The following is a 19289-nucleotide window of genomic DNA, read 5'->3' as shown; positions in this document are numbered from 1 at the left end:
GCATGCAGGAAAGCTACACAAGTACGCTGTCTCGTTTTTGTCGAAAGAATTATCACAGCTAAAGTAATTGAAAGAGTTATGAAGACAATGACCTGGTTTTCAGATTTCACAATAGCATATTTGACTGGAACAAACACATCAGTTGATGCACTGACACCAAAAGTGCAAAAAGAAACCTTGGAATGTTTTCGCTCTGGAAAGGTACGTACATGTATACATCCCATTAGATTTGAAATAAATACTTTCTGGTGAGTCCCTTTAACTAGTTTGTTCTTATCTTATATTTTTCCCTATTCTTTTTATCATTACAGGTCAATTTATTATTTGCTACTGATGTGGTTGAGGAGGGAATTGATGTGCCGCACTGTTCTTCTGTGATACGGTTTGATTTACCAAAAACAGTTCGAAGTTATGTCCAGTCTAGGGGACGAGCTCGTCAGACTGAATCTCTGTATATACTAATGCTTGAGAGGTGAAGGAACTGCATACTGACCTGCTTTTGGCTTTCATAAATCTGTTATTTCAAGTGTCTAACCTTGATTTTGATTTCAGGGGAAACATGAAGCACAGAGAACAGATGTTTGATATCATTAGGAGTGAATATTCTGTGACAGATACAGCTATAAAAAGAGACCCTGATGTTTGTGTTGTGAAACCTTGTCTAGTGAAGGAAACTAATGCATATTATGTGGAGGCAACTGGAGCTTCAGTAACTGCAGATTCTAGTGTCAGTCTCTTGAATAAATACTGTGAAATGCTGCCCGGAGATAAGTATGGATTCTCATATCTTCAACTCAAATAATGAATTTTTTTTATGAGCGAACACAAATTTATGGTTAAAACCAGAATCCAGGACCCCATATTAGATTATAACGAGTTTTGATGTGTTTCCTGCTTAGAGCTGTTTGGGAACGAATATCTTTTTCTTGGAAGGATATAGAAATCTTGGAACAGTTGGTTACATGATGTGACTGTTTCGATATACTTGAGCGCAAGAAGGATCTAGACTGGAACACTACTATCATCAATTACTATCAACTTCAATTTCCTCATTCTATTGTTTGCTTCAAAATTTTGTAGTTGACACCTGTTGGCTTCCAATAACTGTCCCACTGCTCTCTGCCTCATACATGAACCCTAAGCTCAGTAACTCATGGATAGGCCTGTGGTATGCAAAATCCTTTTTACTTAGCCAGTGTACTGGCATGAGAGAACAGGAGGTTTGTGTATGGGACTTTAAGTGGGATACAGTCTATTTACATCTCATATTGGACCATCATCGATATTAGTGTTTTCATTTGTTACAAGACTTCCGAAATTCAAGGTACTAATCCAAAAAAACAAAAGAAAAAAAATGAAACAAGAAAATAACTGGAGGAAAAGAGACAAAGAAAATAGCGTAAATCTTGGCTGTTGCACAAATGGAAGACAGCTTGTGTGCAAAAAGCACGTTTTCTGCTCTTCATAATCTACAACCATTAGGCTTCTTTAAGATGCCTATTACTAATCCAAAAACAAAAAAAAGAAATGGGAAACTTAAAAGAAAAAAGAAAATGTAACAGTAAATCAGTGGCTAAGTGATACTGAAGAAGACAGCTTTTGTGCAAAACACACTTTTCCTTCTCTTCATTCTCTACAACCATTAGGCTTTTTTAAGTCCGTGGTGGTTGAAAGAAGATAAATGATAAGTTTCTTTTGGGTTGTAGCCTAAGGCCACTGTGCACTGATGACGTACTACCACTTATGTTTAATCACAATAAATTTTGATCCTCATATTTGATATGCTAAACTATTTATCAGATTTATGTTACTTGTCCCTACCTTTTTGTGGTGTATGCATTTCCTGAATGTACAGGTCAAGGTGAATCAGACACCTTGAGTCATCCGTATACAATATGCAACACAAGTCCAGTGAATCTAGCTTCCAGTGCGTCTCCTCTCTATTGTGCTGATTTTTTCCCCTTACCACTTCAAACTTCTGTTACTGGATCCTCTCCAAAGAAACCTTTTGGTGTACATTATGTAGACACTTCTTCAACAACGAGGTCTTATATTTTCAAGTGATGGGTGTCTCACTTGCTGTCTGAATTAGGCATACAACACAAATATGTTTCACATTTGCCTGTGCAAGGGCAATTCTTGCTTTCAATAAATGTTTATGTCACGGGGGTCATCAGTTTTAAATTTTCCGTTCTGTATGAAAATGTTGCTCTTGGCTTTAAGTTCTCCTCTTACATTTAACAAATTTGATGCTTTTCGATACGTCCCGATTTTACTCTCATATTCCAGATTAAGAGTATACATAGAACAGAATGATGGAATCTTATCTGTTTATTGTCTAAAAATATGATAAAATTTTTTCTCACAGGTTCTTCTCTCCAAAGCCCAATTTTGAGTACATCTTGTCTGGGGACTTGTACCAGTGTAAATTGACGTTACCTACAAATGCAGCTTTCCAAACAATGGTTGGTCCGGAATGCAGGAATATTCAATTGTCAAGACAGCTCGTCTGCTTGGATGCATGTAAGAAGCTGCATCAGATAGGTGCTCTGAATGATCATCTTCTTCCTCTCAATGAAAAGCCTTCCAAAAGTGATTTGCATGTGCAGGACAAACATGTAGGGGCAGGTAAACAGGAATAAGCTTTTAACTTTTGACCTCTGTCTTCTGTGCTTTTGAGTTCATCAAATTACACTCTAGCAACATTTAATGGGACCGTGGGCTATCTTAAGATTCACTTGACATGATTCTTTAATCCTTCCTTTATCAAGTAGTTAAACATAAATGACAAATCCATTCCTTGTTGAAATGCGTGCGAAGTTGCGCCCAATTTGTTGGGAGACTTATTATCATAGAACAATATTTTCAATGTTGACAGCTCTTGGGTTCTTATAATATTCGTAAAAAGGTAAGATGTATTAATGACAACATAATACACATTCCTTTTTTTAGGTGTCAAAAACATTGTCCATGATATTTCCCCAATTGTGGGATAATATTTGAAACAAGAACTTAATATTTCTATATTATCTTTTTTATTAGCAAATATGATATTCTTTTTTTTTTTTTGTTGAGAATGAACTCTTCTATTATTCTAACTCTAACATTATAACACTAACACTTAATATTCCAAATGTCTCTTCAAACTCAAGGTGAGTAAATCAACTTGAATTTCTTTACTTTGAACATAGAAAACCAGAGGTAAGCAATCGTCAGAATAGTGCTATAGGACAAACTATAGGAAAACATTCCTTTAAAAATCTATAGAATCTTGCAGGGAAAATTTTGATCGTCTGAATCATGATGACAAGAATGGCCAGAAAGAAATGGTGCCATCGAAACAATTAGTGGAAAGAAGCGCGACAACTGATAGGTGAGTAATCCAACTTAAATTTGTTCACTTTGAACATAGAAAAGCAGCAGTAAACGGTCGTCGGGATAGTGCTGTAGGAGCAACTATCGGAAAAATGGTGCCATTATCAGTTCTCAAGATTTTTATTATGGCATCAAACCGAGTACAAATCATCTTATGAAATGACTGAAAACAAGAGAAAACTTCAGTTTTGGCTTTTAACAAATATGCCAAAGTCATCCTAGTGCAACAGTCAATGAAAGTAACAAACCATCGATTACCAGACAAAGAAACAATTTGAGTAGGACCCCATACATCAGAATAAATAGTCATAAACATAGTTGTGCTTCTATTATCACTCACAGAGTAAGAGTTTCTAGTATGTTTGGCATATTCACACGCATAACAGAACAAAGATTCAAATTCAATCTTTGAAATCGGGATATAACTTCTTCAAAACAAAGAATGATGGGTGTCTTAACTGTCTATGCCTCTGTATTATTTCTTGGTTGACATTCTTACTTTCCCCAAAAAAAGGCTTGACCAGAGTTTTGAGGCTCGCTTTCGGTGTTCTGTGTGATAAGAATGTGCCACCAAAACTTAAAAGAAAAATTCTATAGAGTGGTGGTCAGACCGATTATGCTGTATGGGACGGAGTGTTGGCCAATCAAGGACTCCCCATATCCAGAAGTTGAAAGTGGCTGAAATGAGGATGTTGAGATGGATGTGCGAGCATACCAGGTTAGATATAATTAGAAATGAAGTTATCCGGCACAAGGTGGGCGTGGCTCAAATGGAGGACAAGATGCGGGAGGCTAGATGGTTCGGCCATGTGGAGGAGATGCACAAATGCACCAGTGAGGAGGTGTGAGAGGTTGGCATTGGAGGGCCAACGGAGAGGTATGGCGTTGCTCCAGCTTACTGAGAACATGGCCATGGATAGAAAGGTATGGAGGTTGAGAATAAAGGTAAATGGTTAGGTAGTCGAGCAGTGTCCGTGTTTGTAGCAGTAGCTTTGATACATCACGTAGTGTCCTTTGTGTATTTTCGTATCTCTAGACTTCTGTTATTACTTGTTACTGCCTTTGTTTTGATTTTCTGTTTGCATTCCTTAGTGTTAGTTTTGTATTTTCGCTTCGGTTGTCAGATTTGGTTTGCTTGTTATTGCCCCTTACATTTATCTTTCCTGGGTCGAGTGTCTATCGGAAACAACCTCTTTGCCTTCTTAAAGGTAGGGGTGGTAAGGACTGCGTACACCCTCCCCAGACATCACTTGTGAGATTACACTGGGTATGTTGTTGTATATAAAAGTTATCACGCAATCTACCACTGCCAATCCTTTTCCCTGTTTGAAGATCTTGGAAAAGAAAATGTTTGGGAAAGAACTCAATTTTACAGTTTAGAGCTTTGGTGATGGCACTAACAAATAAAAGATTGATAGGAAACTCCAGGACATGGATACGAATGATAGTTTAATATTAGGAGTTAGTTTTGAATGCCTTTAGAAGAGCTTGCCATGTGTCTATTTGCACCAGAATCAACAATCCAAGAATTAAGGTGAGCAGCAAAGGCATTACCTGATTGCACATAATGGGATGTGGCAACATTAGCGGAGTCAACTTTGGGTAGGAGGCGACGGAGAAGCTGAATTTCATCTGAAGACAAGATTTCTCCATAAACCGTTTCCTTGAATGTCTTCATATTTTCTGCCTAATCAAAAGAAAATTGCTCAAAAATAATCTTTCTAGACGGAAGCTTCACTCCGGTGAATGGAAAAATCAAAACTGGTAGGGATAGGCTCGGAATGTTCCAGTGACCCCAACAGAAAAGAAAATTCCAAAAAAAAAAAAACTGATCGGAGTTTATGTTGCAGTGGTTCTCGGCCTCTTTGATAAAAACAGAACTCTAGTGCTGCGAGGGAGTTAACTCACCTATACCATGTAGATTTTGAGAAGAAGAAAATGCTTCTTGGATTTCTGTGTGTTTCTTACATCCCGAAGCAAAAGTATTTATACACTAGGTTCTATGACTACGTGTCATCTTATAATGAATTCCATATATAAACTTAATTTTTCCCAATACAGATAGTCACCCCACTTGCCATTTATTTATCAATAGAATATTTGGGAAGTGGACCTTATTAAAGCGGGAATATTTGCCGCCATTAATTTTTCCCTAGAACTGATGCTTCAATTGTCTCTTTCATTTAATGTCCATGACACGTGGCGTCTCTTGGTTGTCTCCGCAACCCTTCAGCGCCAAGGAAAAGGTCAAATGGTGTCTAAACTGAAGAAGTCAATATATGGACTTAGACAAGCCTCACGACAATGGTATATAAAGTTTAATGATACCATAACATCTTTTGGATTTGTGGAAAATACCGTTGATCGGTGTATATACCAAAAGATCAGTGGGAGCAAGTTTATATTTTTAGTCCTATATGTTCGTTATCCCCCATGTCTGGTTCGAGTTGTTCAGTTGATTGTTGTTGTTTGTTTTTTCAGTTGGCCCGATTCAAGGCCTTGAAAACGTTCTTGGGATCTGATAATGCTTCAAATACTTCACCAGTTCTAGATGAGTTTCTAGGCATGCACCTGTACAACCAAGTCAACAAACGTTAAAATTTCAATGTCTAGATTGAAAATAAAGAAAACTGATTACATTAAGAATTTTTGTATTTCTTTCAACTATAATTGATAACACCGTTAATTACTCTTACCACAAGCCACTTTGTCATTCTCTAGTTACAAAGACTTTAACTTATGACTAACTCTAGTCACAACACAAACTTAGAAGGTTTGTGATTTTGGATTTCCTAAAACACAACTTCTAAGAAAGCAAGATAGGAGTTACAATGAATAACAAATAACAAGATTACAAATCAACTACGTATACACAGGCTCATTGTGAAACTGATCCTTTAGTGGAGTTGTCTTCTTGTTCTTGACACACTTGTGACTTCAATGCTGGATCAACACTTTAATGCTGGAGAGAATATCACTAAATGCTTGAAAGTTAAACAATACTGATTCAATGAAAAAGAGGCGAGTCTTGAAAAGTCAAGATGAACACAAGAACATAGGATCAGTGTAAGTTTAGGCTAAGAAACTCAGTAGAAACATATCAAGGCAAGATAATCACGAGAAATCACAGAAACTCAAAATGAGAACTGGTCAGTCATGCTAATACACATAACCAAACGAAGAACCCTAAAAAATTAGGGCTTTCAGCATGGACAAGTTAAGATGTAATAAACTTATAGAATCAGTCAAGATATGTAAACTTAAAAGTGTTTTTCAGCACCTAATGCTTATCAGCTAGTTCAAATCAGCTCTTAGAACTTTTGAATGGTCAAATATGTTTTATAGCCCATAAAAGTTAGTAACTCAAATAAAGCCCAAAGCAAAATCAAATTAATACTAATGCTAACAAAAAAATTGAATTCAATACTAGAAATGACAATAGTATTGGATATTTAACTTAAAAGTGTTTTTCAGCATCTAATGCTTATCAGCTAGTTCAAATCAGCTAATCCAAACGGGCTCTTAGAACTTTTGAATGGTCAAATATGTTTTATAGCCCAAAAAAGTTAGTAACTCAAATAAAGCCCAAAGCAAAATCAAATTAATACTAATGCTAACAAAAAAATTCAATTCAGTACTAGAAATGACAATAGTATTGGTACTTTTTTAACATAAAAAGAGCCTAACTTTTATGGGCTATAAAACATATTTGACCATTCAAAAGTTCTAAGAGTCCATTTGGATTAGCTGATTTGAACTAGCTGATAAGCATTAGGTGCTGAAAAGCACTTTTAAGTGCTGAAACTGATTTAATAAATAAACAATTACTTGTTTGGGTACAAGTGCTGAAATCGATAATAAGTTGCTGCAGTTTTTGATAAAAAAAATGCTAATACGCTCTTTTTATGTTAAAATGACTTAAATAACCTTAGAATTGTTTACACTAATAAGAGCATCAAATTTGGTGGAATATTTTTGACATAATTCCAAAAGCATAAAAAAGTAGTAAGACTTATGTAAAACCACCTGAACACTCCACAAAGATAGAAAGTAACAACAACAACAACAACCCAGTGTAATCCCACAAGTGGGGTCTGGGGAGTAACATAACAGAAAGTAACAAAACAGATAAATGATATGTTTCTACTGAATTTCTTGGCCTAAACTTACACTGATCCTATGTTCTTGTGTTCAAGACTCGCCTCTTTCTCATTGAATCAGTATTGTTTAACTTTCATGTTTGCTAGAGTTGTATGTCGACTCTTCACTATCCATGTCTTACTTTATTTTGTAAATTTGACAAACCGACAAAATTAACTGAGCTGTCTTTGACTAACCTTAACAAAGAATTTATATGATCCACCAACCAAATTTCAAGATTTGAAGAATCCAATTCCTGACTGGTAATAAATTTATAATCAATTACAATCAATTTATAATCAATTATATCAATCATAATAAAATAAAATCTCAATCAGAATCAATTCTTTCCTAATAATAAATCCAATCAACAGTATCATGTCTTTTTTTTTTTTTTATGAAGTAAGGTGTTTCATTAATAAAAGGCATCAAGAAGATGCAAAGTTACAAAAGAACAGAAGCACTAGAGCACAAAAATACTAGTTTGTTAGCCCCTTTACATCAAAACATCAGGGAACTAACAAAATCAAAAAATTGATCAAAGCTAATTACAGGAATTAAGTTAGTCCAGCAAAAAAGGTTAATGAGACATCTAGTTTTTAGAGAGTGAGTTGGAGTTGAGATTCCATCAAAACATCTATGATTCCTTTCATTCCATAAGCACCAAAAAATAACTGCAGGGATCATCACCCATATTTTCTTGATGGTCTTTTCAACTCTCCATAGGCTCCAGCTTGCATATGCTTCACCAACATGCTGTGGCATGACCCATTGAATGCCAACGAGAGAATAGAACATATTCCATAGTTCGTTGGTCACTCTACAATGCAAAAACAGATGGCTGACTGACTTGGAGCTGCTTTGACACATATAGCATCTATTTACCAATTTAAAACCCCGTCTGTTGAGGTCGTTTTGTGTTAAACATGCTTTCTTAAGCGCAATCCAGCTGAAGCAGATGCCCTTTGTAGGCATTTTGGTCTTCCAGATTTGGCTTTTTGGTCTTCCAGATTTGCTTCCAAGGCCAGGAATCAATTATCTGATTCTGAGAACTTAAAAGCTGGTAGCATTCCTTCACAGTGAAAAGTTTGTTGTCTCCCCAACTTTGTCTGTCAGCTTTGGTTTCATCAATGGTGCACCTCTCCAAACTAGCTAGTAATTCTAACGCACTATCTAACTCCCAATCTTGAACATATCTTCTGAATAATACATTCCAACTATTTCCACATCTGTTTTGAGCAATAGAGGAATTCTTATCTTGGGCAATCTGGAATAAATTTGGGTAGACCTCCATGAGTGGAGTATTGTTTAACCATTTATCCTTCCCGAAACTAATGTTCAAACCATTCCCAGCCCCGAAAGATACTTGCTCAAAGAATTCATTTCCCAACTTGCTGATGTGCTGCCAAGGGCCAACCCCATGAGATGACGTAGATGTATTTGTTCTCCAGTTGTCCCTTCTACCATGTTTAGCAAGAATTACTTCTTTCCAAAGGCTTGACTCATCTGTACCGAACCTCCATAGCCATTTCATGAGCAGACTTTTGTTGTGCGAGGCCAAGTCTCTAATACCCAGCCCTCCATTGCTTTTTGATTGTGTGACTTTGGACCACTTGACGAGATGGTATTTGTGGGAGCTGCTGGGAGCTGTTTCCTTCCCAGAGAAAGTCTCTCCTGATCTTGTCTAGTTTCTTAAGTACCTTGCTAGGGATGGGAAATAATGACATGTAGTAAGTGGGGATGCTATCAAGGACACTATTGATGAGAGTTAGTCTCCCTCCCATGGAGAGATACTGCATCTGTCAGTGACCCCATTCCAGATTTCAGTGTTCTTTTATTTGGCACCAAGAGGGAGACCTAGATAGGTGGTGGGAAATGACCCAATTGTACAACCCATAATGTTGGACAATTCTTCTAGGTTAGGCACATCTTGACCGGGTACATGACACTTTTCGACATGTTGATATGTAGATCTGATAGTGCCTCAAAGAGGAGAAGTGTCAAATTCAAATACAGAAGTTGTGATGTAGCAGGCTCACAAAAGATGAGCGTATCATCAGCATATAGCAAATGCGACACTGTGACTGAGTTTCCGATGTTAGTACCCACTTTGAAGCCCTGAATCCACTGCAATTGATTGGCCTTATCCAACATTTTGCTCAGTCCTTCCATTGCTATAATGAGCAAAAAGGGGAGAGGGGATCTCCTTGCCTGATCCCTTTTTGAGGAGAGAAGAAACCCACTAGACCCCTATTGACTATCATTGATTATTTCACAGTTGAGATGCTGAATCTGATCCATCTTATCCATCTGTCTCCGACTCCCATTTTCCTAAGAATAGAGATGAGGTAGGACCAGTTTAGCTGGTCGAATGCCTTTTCTATGTCAAGCTTGCACATCACACCAGGTTCACGGCTTTTAATCCTCCAGTCAAGGGTTTCATTGGCAATCAGTGAGGCATCTGTGATTTGCCTGTGTTTTATGAAGGCATTTTGATGGGAAGAGACCACCTTGCCAATAATCTTCTTCAATCTCTCTGCTAGAAGCTTTGAGATAATTTTGTACACACTTCCTATGAGGCTAATTGGCCTATAGTTTCTCAACTCCATAGCTCCTTTCTTCTTGGGAATTAGTGCGATGAATGAAGCATTGCATGATTTGATCATATGGCAGTGTTGGTGGAAGTGGTTGAGAGCCCCCAATACTTCTGGCTTGATAAAGTCCCATGCTTTTTGAAAGAAAACCATGGTAAAACCATCTGGACCTGGTGCTTTATCTGGTGCACAAGACTGGATAACAGTATGCACTTCTTCTTCATCAAAACAGCTTCTAGCATTTCGTTGTCAACTGCTGAAATTCTGGCCACCTCCTCAAAATTTGCTGTAGGTCTCCAAACTTCATTTTCAGTATACAGGTTCTTGTAGTAATTTAGGATTTCTTCCTTGATCAACTCCTTGTCATCAATTACTTCACTACCCACCTTGAGCTTGTCTATACTGTTGTGTCTTCTATTTGAATTGGCCAATTTTTGGAAGTATTTAGTGTTCCTGTCTCCTTTGAGCCACCGGCATCTAGACTTTTGTCTCCACGAGATCTCCTCAGCTTTGGCCAAGTTCTGCAGCTCCAATTTCAAACTCAGAATCCTTTGTTTTTCAGATTGTGTAGAGACTCTGTTTTCTATGGCCTGCTCAAGGACTGAAAGTTCATCAAGTGCTTTGTCTCTTCTATCATCCATTCTGCCATAAACCTCTCTGTTCCATTTGCTAATATCCTTCTTCAGGTTCCTCAATTTTTGGACGAGAATGAAATCAGGCGAGCCACCGATCATGTAGTTCTGCCACCAATCCTTTATCATATCAATGAATCCATCTTGCTGCAGCCACATGTTCTCGAACTTAAAGTAGGATGATGCTGCATCAACAGAATCAAGTCTTTCCTAATAATTAAGTCAATCAACACTATTACCATCTAGTATTATTACAATATTTAATGCATGTCGTCAGGATGTAGAATTAGCTCGTTGTACATCAAATAACACATCTCAAGACAGTAGAGAAGAACTCTTGAGTAAAAAAGTAAAACAAAATAAAGGAAGAGGAGGAAGTCAATATGGTGGAAGAGACAGTTTCAAAAATTTTTGTGCAGTTGAACAGAGCAAAAATCTTTCAAATAACCAACTGCTTATGTTTAGGTTGCATATGCCAAAGGTAAATATATTAATATGATAAATCCTTCGTAGCTTTTGAAGCCAGGAAACTCAGTGTAATTATCAACTGAAAGCTTCTATGATAAATAAACTTTCAACTCCATGAATCTCAAGGGTGTTATGAAATTTTCTATTGATGTGAAGTCAACACAAATATTGCTCTAGAAAATTCATCCAGCCACTTTCATGCCCTATACCGATTAAAGTTCACATATCATTGGAGACTCTTATGAATTCCCGGTGAATATATTTGATCTATTCTTCTTTCTGAATAAATAGCAATTCATGGAAGAATCTAAGAACAAGAAAGTAAGTTTTTATTCTTAAGGTGACACTAAAAGCTAGACCACAGTTAAGCTGCACCTGTTTTCATACCTGGTAGATGCTCAACCTTGTTTATTTGCTTATTGTGATTGAAGGTTTATATTCTCATTAATATGTTTTTAGGAACAACAAAGTTGAAAGAATTACACGGCACAGCTCATATTAGTGCATTATCCGGGACATGGGGATATGACCCTAATGGAGAAGTATTTCAGGCGTATAAAATGAACTTCTCTTGCAACATACCAGAAGTGAATTATTCCAGCTTTGTCCTTTTGCTTCAATCAGAACTAGATGATGATGTGGGAAATGTGGAAGTTGAACTCTTCTTAGTCTCCAAGTTTGTCCAATCATCTGTGTCGCATTGTGGGAAACTCCATTTGGATGCTCAACAGGTTGGAACCAAGCCACAGAATTTGAGTTTATATAATTCTATCATGTTGGTGTTTCATATTTAACAAGCATTAAACAATTTCATTGTCAGGTGGCAAAAGCAAAACTCTTCCAAGAACTATTCTTTAATGGGGTGTTTGGTAAATTGTTTGTTAAATCATCGGGTGGAAGGAAATTTCTACTTGAGACAGATGAATCTTTATGGGAGCCATCGAACATGTACTTGCTACTACCACTGGATCCTTTAGATTCAAGTTGTGAACCTTGTAGAATAGATTGGGGAGGAATTGAATCTTCTGTGTCAGTTGTGAAATTTTTGAAAAGAAATGCTTGGTTAAATGCTGAACAATCTGAAACTACCCGGAAGAATTCCTTAGTTGATAGGACTGCAGCGTTTATGGTAGATCTCGATCAGACAGATTTGATTCACTTCGCCAATATGTCAGTCTGTAGAAGCAAGCTTAAGGACATGGTTGTTGTGGCCATTCATACTGGAAGAATCTATTCTGTTCTGGATGCTGTTGTCAATACTTCTGCAGAGAGCCCCTTCGAAGTAAATTCAGAAGCTACCCAGTCACCCTTTTCATCATTTGCTGACTACTTCCATAAAAAGTAGGAAACTTCTACCTAAATTACTATTTCTTATTTACTGTTTGAAAAGACCCGAGTATGTTAAATTAGCAATGTTTTTTTTTTCTGTTTCTGTTTATTAGGTATGGAATTGTTTTACTGTATCCTGGACAGCCTTTGTTGCTGCTAAAGCAAAGCCATAATGCATTCAATCTTCTTGTGGATTTTCAAAAAGAAGGTTTGTCAAGTTATTGCTGATTCTTGGTTATTATAAGTAGGCCATCTCTTTTGGAATTTAGATCATTTTTAGAAGTACAAGACACACTAGGATGTGTAGAACATTTCTATTACAGCCTGCCTAGGAGTTTCCTTCTAGTAAACAAGGAAAGAAAGTAGCAAACAAATTTAAATATATTAGCTTTGTGCCATTTAAGTTTTTCTTTTTGATAGGTTTTTAGTTCTAAGTAAATTTCTGACAATGGTTTTCTTAAAATATATTCTCGGTACAACTCCATTAAATCCCCATTAATGGAGTGATCCACGTCTTTACCCCTAGTTAGATTCTAAACATGTTTGCTATAGGTTGCAGAGCATGGAAATTTGTGGGAGTTGTTTTACTTATTACCAGTGACAAACCATGTGCAGAGATTGTGTGAACTTCGTTGGAGATAGATGATATTGTTTTGAGAAATGCTAAGCACCAAAGTAGTTGTGATCTCTTAACTGAATCCAATAGCACTTTGCCTTTTCCCGATTATAGGATCATAGTATGGCCTTTGGATTACATTAAACCCCATGTGCGCTTAATCTGTAAATAGGCTAAATATTTTTTTCTTGGGGTAAATAGGCAAATTTATGTTAGCAATTACAGAAAGACATTAGCATGCGTCCTTCATAACCTCTTTAAAATGTATTAGCTATTTTTATTTTTTACCCATTGACATAAGTACAGTTTTAATTGCTTGAATTAAAATAGTTCTTGTAGTATATCCAACCGAAGTTATTTTAGGCGGCTGTGGACTTTCTACTGGAGAGTGCTGTGTGATTAGTAATTTGTATGAGAAATAAAGGCACTGGAGAATATTTTATTGATATTATATTGTCTTACACTGAGCCCTATCTATATACAGACATTACATAACACCAATACTTATTCTCCAACATGGGACACTAATATATTGCTATATATATATTACTATCTAACATTCCCCCTTAAGCTGGTGCATATAAGTCATATGTACCGAGCTTGTTACAAATGTAACTAATACGAGGACCAGTGACACTTGGTAAAAATATCTGCAAGCTGATCATTTGACTTCACGAACTTATAACGTCTCCTGAGAGTATCTTCTCTCTGACGAAGTGACAGTCAATCTCAATGTCTTTAGTCCTCTCATTGAACACCAGATTTGATGCTATATGAATGGCAGCTTGATTATCACACACAAGTTCCATCTGACTAATCTCTCCAAACTTTAGTTCTCTGAGCAGCTGTTTGACCCAAATTAGCTTACACGTTGCCACAACCATTGCTCGATACGCTACTTCTGCACTAGAGGGGGCCATCACATTCTGTTTCTTCCTCTTCCAAGACACCAAATTATCTCCTACTAAAACATAATATTTGGATGTAGAACGTTTATCAGAAGGTGATCCTGCCCAATCTGTATCCAACAATCTGCAGATGGCCTCGATCCTCGAACAACCGTCCTTTGCATGGGGTTGATTTTATATAGCAAAGAATTTGGACAACTGCATCCCAATGACTATCACAAGGACAGTCCATAAATTGACTTATAACACTCACATGAAAGGAAATATCAGGTCTAGTCACTGTGAGGTAATTCCACTTCCAACTGGCCGCCTATATCTTGCAGGATCCCTAAAAGTTTCCCCTGTCCTGGCAGAAGTTTGGCATTTGGATCCATTGAAGTGTCAATGGGTCTACAATCCGTCATTTCTATCTCCTCAGAAATGTCTAAAGCATATTTCCGCTGTGAAATAACAATACCTGAGCTAGACTAAGCGATCTCAATACCTAGAAAACACTTCAATCTGCCTGGATCCTTAGTCTGGAAGTGCTGAAAGAGGTGTTGCTTCAAACTAGTGATACTATCTTGATCATTGCCCGTAATAATGGTATTATCAACATAAACCACCAAATAAATATACAGATTTGAAGCAAAATGCTGATAAAACACAGTGATTAGCTTTACTGTGAGTCATGCCTAACTCCTGAATAATTGTACGGAATTACCAAACCAGGCTCGAGGAGATTGTTTTATACCATAGAGTGACCGACACAATTGACATACAAGGTCACTAGACTCCCCATGAGCAACAAAACCAAGTGGTTGTTCCATATAAACTTCATCCTCAAGATCACCACGAAGAAAAACATTCTTAATGTCCAACTGATAGAGATAGGACAATGGCGAACAACATCCATGGATAGAAAGAGATGGACTGAAGTATCACTATTATCAAGTCCTAATATCTGAGTATACCCCATGGCAACAAGCGGGCCTTAAGGCTTAAGTCGATCAACCCTGGTCATCTGGACCAACTTTGGCTGCATAAACCCAACAACAACCAACAATAAATTTACTTGAAGGAACTTTCCTTCAGGTACCACTCGCTTGTAAAACTTACATCTCGTCAATCATAGCTATCGCCATCCTGGATGAGACAATGCTTTACCTATGGGCTTAGGGGTGGAAACAAAAGACAAAGAAGATACAAAAGCATAATAGGGTGATGACAAACAATGATAACTTAAACTGACATGATATGTCATATGGATTAGGATTAAATGTGGACTACATACCTTTGCGAAGTGCAATCGGTGGACTAGAAGGAGACAAGTCCGCGGTAGGAACAGGGCCAGGTGCAGGACGTGAATCAACTAGGTCTGATGCTGGACACGGACGAGAAGTCAAGAGTGGTGTTCTTGTGGTTAGAGATTTAGAAGGAGCAACACTAGATTCCTTAAATATCGGTATGGGTAAGACTTTTGTGGCCGAGGATATAGGAGGAGCTATAATAAACTCCTCAAGAATCGGTATATGTAAGACCTTAGATATATCAAGGTGGTTAGAAGAGGTAAAATAAGTCCGAGACTCACAAAAAATGACATCGGCTGATATAAGGTACCTAGGAAGGTCAGGTGAGTAGCAATTATATCCCTTTTGAACTCGAGAATAACCAAGAAAGACACACTTAAGAGCATGAGGAGCTAACTTATCTTCTTTTTTTTGGAGCTAAGTTATGAACAAAGCATGTGTTCCCAAAAACACGAGGGGGGAGAGAGTATAAGGGTGATTGAGGAAACAATACTGAATGCGGAATCTTATCTCTGGATGGAAGATGAATGCATTTGATTAATCAAATAACAAGTCGTGAGAACTGCATTGCCCCAAAAACGCAGCGGAACATGGGACTTTATGGGAAATGTGCTAGCAGTCTCAATGAAGTGCCTATTCTTTCTATTTGTTACCTCATTCTGCTGAGGGGTATACAAACAAGATGTTTGATGAATAATTTCCTGAGAAGTCATAAATTGCTGAAATTGGAGGATGATTTTTCTAAGGCATTATCATTGCGAAAGATGCGAATAGAGACGCCTAATTGATTTTTTATTTCAGCACAAAAACTCTGGAATGCAGAAAACAACTCAGAACGCTCGTTCATTAGAAAAATTCAAGTATATCTTGAGTAATCATCAATGAAACTGACAAAATAACGAAATCCTAAAGTTCAACCGACTCTACTTGGAACCCATATATCCGAATGAACTAAAGAAAAAATAAACTTTGCACGACTCTCAACACTACGCGAAAAAGTGGCTCGAGTTTGTTTCCCAAGTTGACACGACTCACAATCTAATATAGACAAACTAGACCATATTTTGAAACTTGGATATACTTGGATGTCCTAAACGTCTGTAATTAGGTTTGGAGGATTTGTGGAGGCTTTGTAACTGGACATGCTATGGAGGGATTGAGTGAGTCAAGGTAGTAAAGACCTTGTAATTCACACCCTGTGCCAATCGTCTATCCCGTACTGCGGTCCTGCATAACAAAAAAATCATCCATAAAATATATACTACAATGGAGTGCACGAGTCAACCGACTAACAAATGCAAGATTAAAAGAACAGCCAGTGACATAAAGAACAAAATCTAAAGTGACAAAGGATAATGGATTAGTTTGTCCAACTTCTTTTGCTTTTGTTTGGATTCCATGAGCTAAAGTAACATTAGGAAGAGACTGTGAATAAACAATATTTGACAAAAGTAACCTATTACCAGAAATATGATCAGAGGCGCTTGAGTCCATGATCCATGGTCCTAGAGTACTAGACTGGGAAACACAAGCAAAGAAATTGCCAGCAACATAAGTATCTATCTAAGCTATAGAGGCTACTTGTGGAGGTGTCTGCTTACTTGCTCGATACTGAAGGAATTCATTCTATTCCCCTTCAGATAAAGAAAACCACTAGTTACTTGCAGTCTCGGTTTGAGCAACACGAGCATTTTTAGGTGGTCGATCATGCAAAGAGTAACATACCTTACTGGTGTTTCCAAGCTTAGTACAATAAGAACACTTGGGTCGAGACCTTCCAAAACAACCTCCTCCTCGTCTATTCTCCATAGGCGGAGATGCCCAATTTTCCTGGGATGCGACAACAGAGAAGTCAATTGTCTGTGATGAGATCACTGTTTGTTGGCACTGCAACAAGGTGAAGCAATCGAGGGAATAATTCATCAACTGTAGGGACAGTCGGACTAGTCAAAATCTGGTCGCGTATTTAATCAAGGTCATTAGAAAGTTCAGCGAGTGTAAGAACTAGAAACATCTTCTGTTGCTGCTTTTCAACACTAGCAAAAACTAACATCAACTTCTCAAAGTCGTCCATGACTGCCTGTACTTGTCTCAAGTAAGTAGACATTCTTGTTTTTTCAAGTTTGTCATCCACGATATCACATCATAGAAACGAGATGTCACTAGTGTATAAAGTGCGAGTCTTTTCCTAAACTAAATGACATTTTTGGAATGGACGAAATAAGAGCATCAACTGGAATCAATAGATCGTCACATTGATACTATATAATTGAGTATTCATCTTTTCAAAGTGCTTTGGCCTTTTCATCTCCCTCTCTAGACTTTTTAGTTAATTGATCTTGAATACTTTCACCCTTGCACCACAACTCAACCAAGGAAACCCAAACTAAGTAGTTTGAGCTTCCCATATTTCGAAGTAATGATAACACTTGAACTTCCGGAACTCGTATTTTTAGAACCAAAAACATCAAATCCCACATAAATCTTTGGATTGAAGAGAGGTTTAGTAAATTATCACCAAATATCAAAATAATCAACTGTAACTTGCTGAAACAGGCGAAGGAAAAGCTGCCGTAAAAATCATTGTTGCTGCCGGATCTTAGATCTGTTGCCGGAAAAATAAAGTTGTCTTCTGAAAGTGACAAGCTGTGTGAGTAGGCTCGGTTTGAGAAGAAAAATAGGAACAATTGTCGGAATCTGGAAATCTCCGCCAGAAAAATAGAAAAATGGTCGGAATTTGATATAATCTGGATAGGTAGGCTCGAAATCACCTCCTGATTAAGCAGTCCTGAAGAATCTTTGCAAGAAACTGGCCGAAAGGTGGTACATGCATGGCGCATGTACTGATCTCGCCGGAAAATTCCCCCTTCTTTTCGGCGCATGAAAGTGCATGGGGAAGATTTTTTCGATGGGGTTTGTTGGGTTTGGTTGCGGGACTACGGTGGACCTTGTGGTGGTGTTGGTTTATGCGTAACACCGGTAAAAAATGGTTTTGACGCAACAATCACTGGAATATTTGCACTATGACTGTTTCTTCCCTGCACGGAAGAAATATTTTATTGATATTATATTGTCTTACATTGAGCCCTATTTATATATAGATACTCCTTCCATTTCAATTTATGTGAACCCATTTGACTGGGCACGGAGTTCAAGAAAAGAGAGAAGACTTTTGAATTTGTGATGTAAAATGAGGCACATATGTTTTGTGTGGCTATAAATCATTGCATAAAGGTAAATTGTTTCCAAATAGGGAAATTGGTCATTCTTTTTGACACATACTAAAAAGGAAATTGGTTCACGGAGGGAGTATTACATAACACTAATACCTACTCTCTAATGTAGGACACCAGTATAGTATATTACTATATACATTACTCTCTAACTATTTGTAAACACATGCTACAAAAATCTGATCTGACACCATATCTTTAGATGTATATAATTGAAACTGAACTTGTTCTGGCAACATTTCTACAATCATATTGGAAGTAAAGTTTGACAATGAAGATAACCTTTGAAGTTCAAAGTTGGTAAAGTTTTACCTGGGTTCTTTAGAAAGAATTGATATACATTGAACTTGTCACTGTACCTAATAGGTGCATTGAGCTCAGTGTTTCAGATTACATAAAGTTGATGTTCAGAGATTCTTTGAGCAGGCGTTTCCTGTGGAACAAATTCAAAAGATAGTAAAATGGTGGTCCAGAAGCCGCTGAATAATGTTCACATGCCACCAGAACTTCTGGTGGGTATAGATATTCGGATAGACATCTTGAAATCCTTCTACTTGCTGCCCTCATTAATGCACCGTCTGGAGTCCCTGATGTTGGCTAGCGAGTTGAGGAAAGAGATAACAAGTCATTCAGGCGATTTACATATATCAAGCTCATTGGTTCGTCCTATCATTTGCTCAACTTTCTGAATAACTCTTAGACATT

General features: G+C 37.4%; 1 protein-coding gene across 1 annotated transcript in view; it reads left to right on the top strand.

The window, feature by feature from the left end:
• The window catches only part of LOC104227233 (endoribonuclease Dicer homolog 3a), a 37100-nt gene that overhangs the window by 10354 nt on the left and 7457 nt on the right, over positions 1 to 19289 (top strand). Inside the window, exons 11-18 of the mRNA XM_009779435.2 lie at positions 9 to 201; positions 312 to 472; positions 553 to 771; positions 2369 to 2628; positions 11669 to 11940; positions 12030 to 12550; positions 12652 to 12746; positions 19011 to 19243. Coding sequence (XP_009777737.1) covers positions 9 to 201; positions 312 to 472; positions 553 to 771; positions 2369 to 2628; positions 11669 to 11940; positions 12030 to 12550; positions 12652 to 12746; positions 19011 to 19243 — 1954 coding nt within the window. The remainder of the gene's footprint in view (positions 1 to 8; positions 202 to 311; positions 473 to 552; positions 772 to 2368; positions 2629 to 11668; positions 11941 to 12029; positions 12551 to 12651; positions 12747 to 19010; positions 19244 to 19289) is intronic.

This window comes from Nicotiana sylvestris, chromosome 8, assembly GCF_000393655.2.
Source record: "Nicotiana sylvestris chromosome 8, ASM39365v2, whole genome shotgun sequence".
Classification (NCBI taxonomy): domain Eukaryota; kingdom Viridiplantae; phylum Streptophyta; class Magnoliopsida; order Solanales; family Solanaceae; genus Nicotiana; species Nicotiana sylvestris.
Note: the sequence above shows the minus strand (reverse complement) of the source record. Positions and strands in the feature narration are given on the sequence as shown.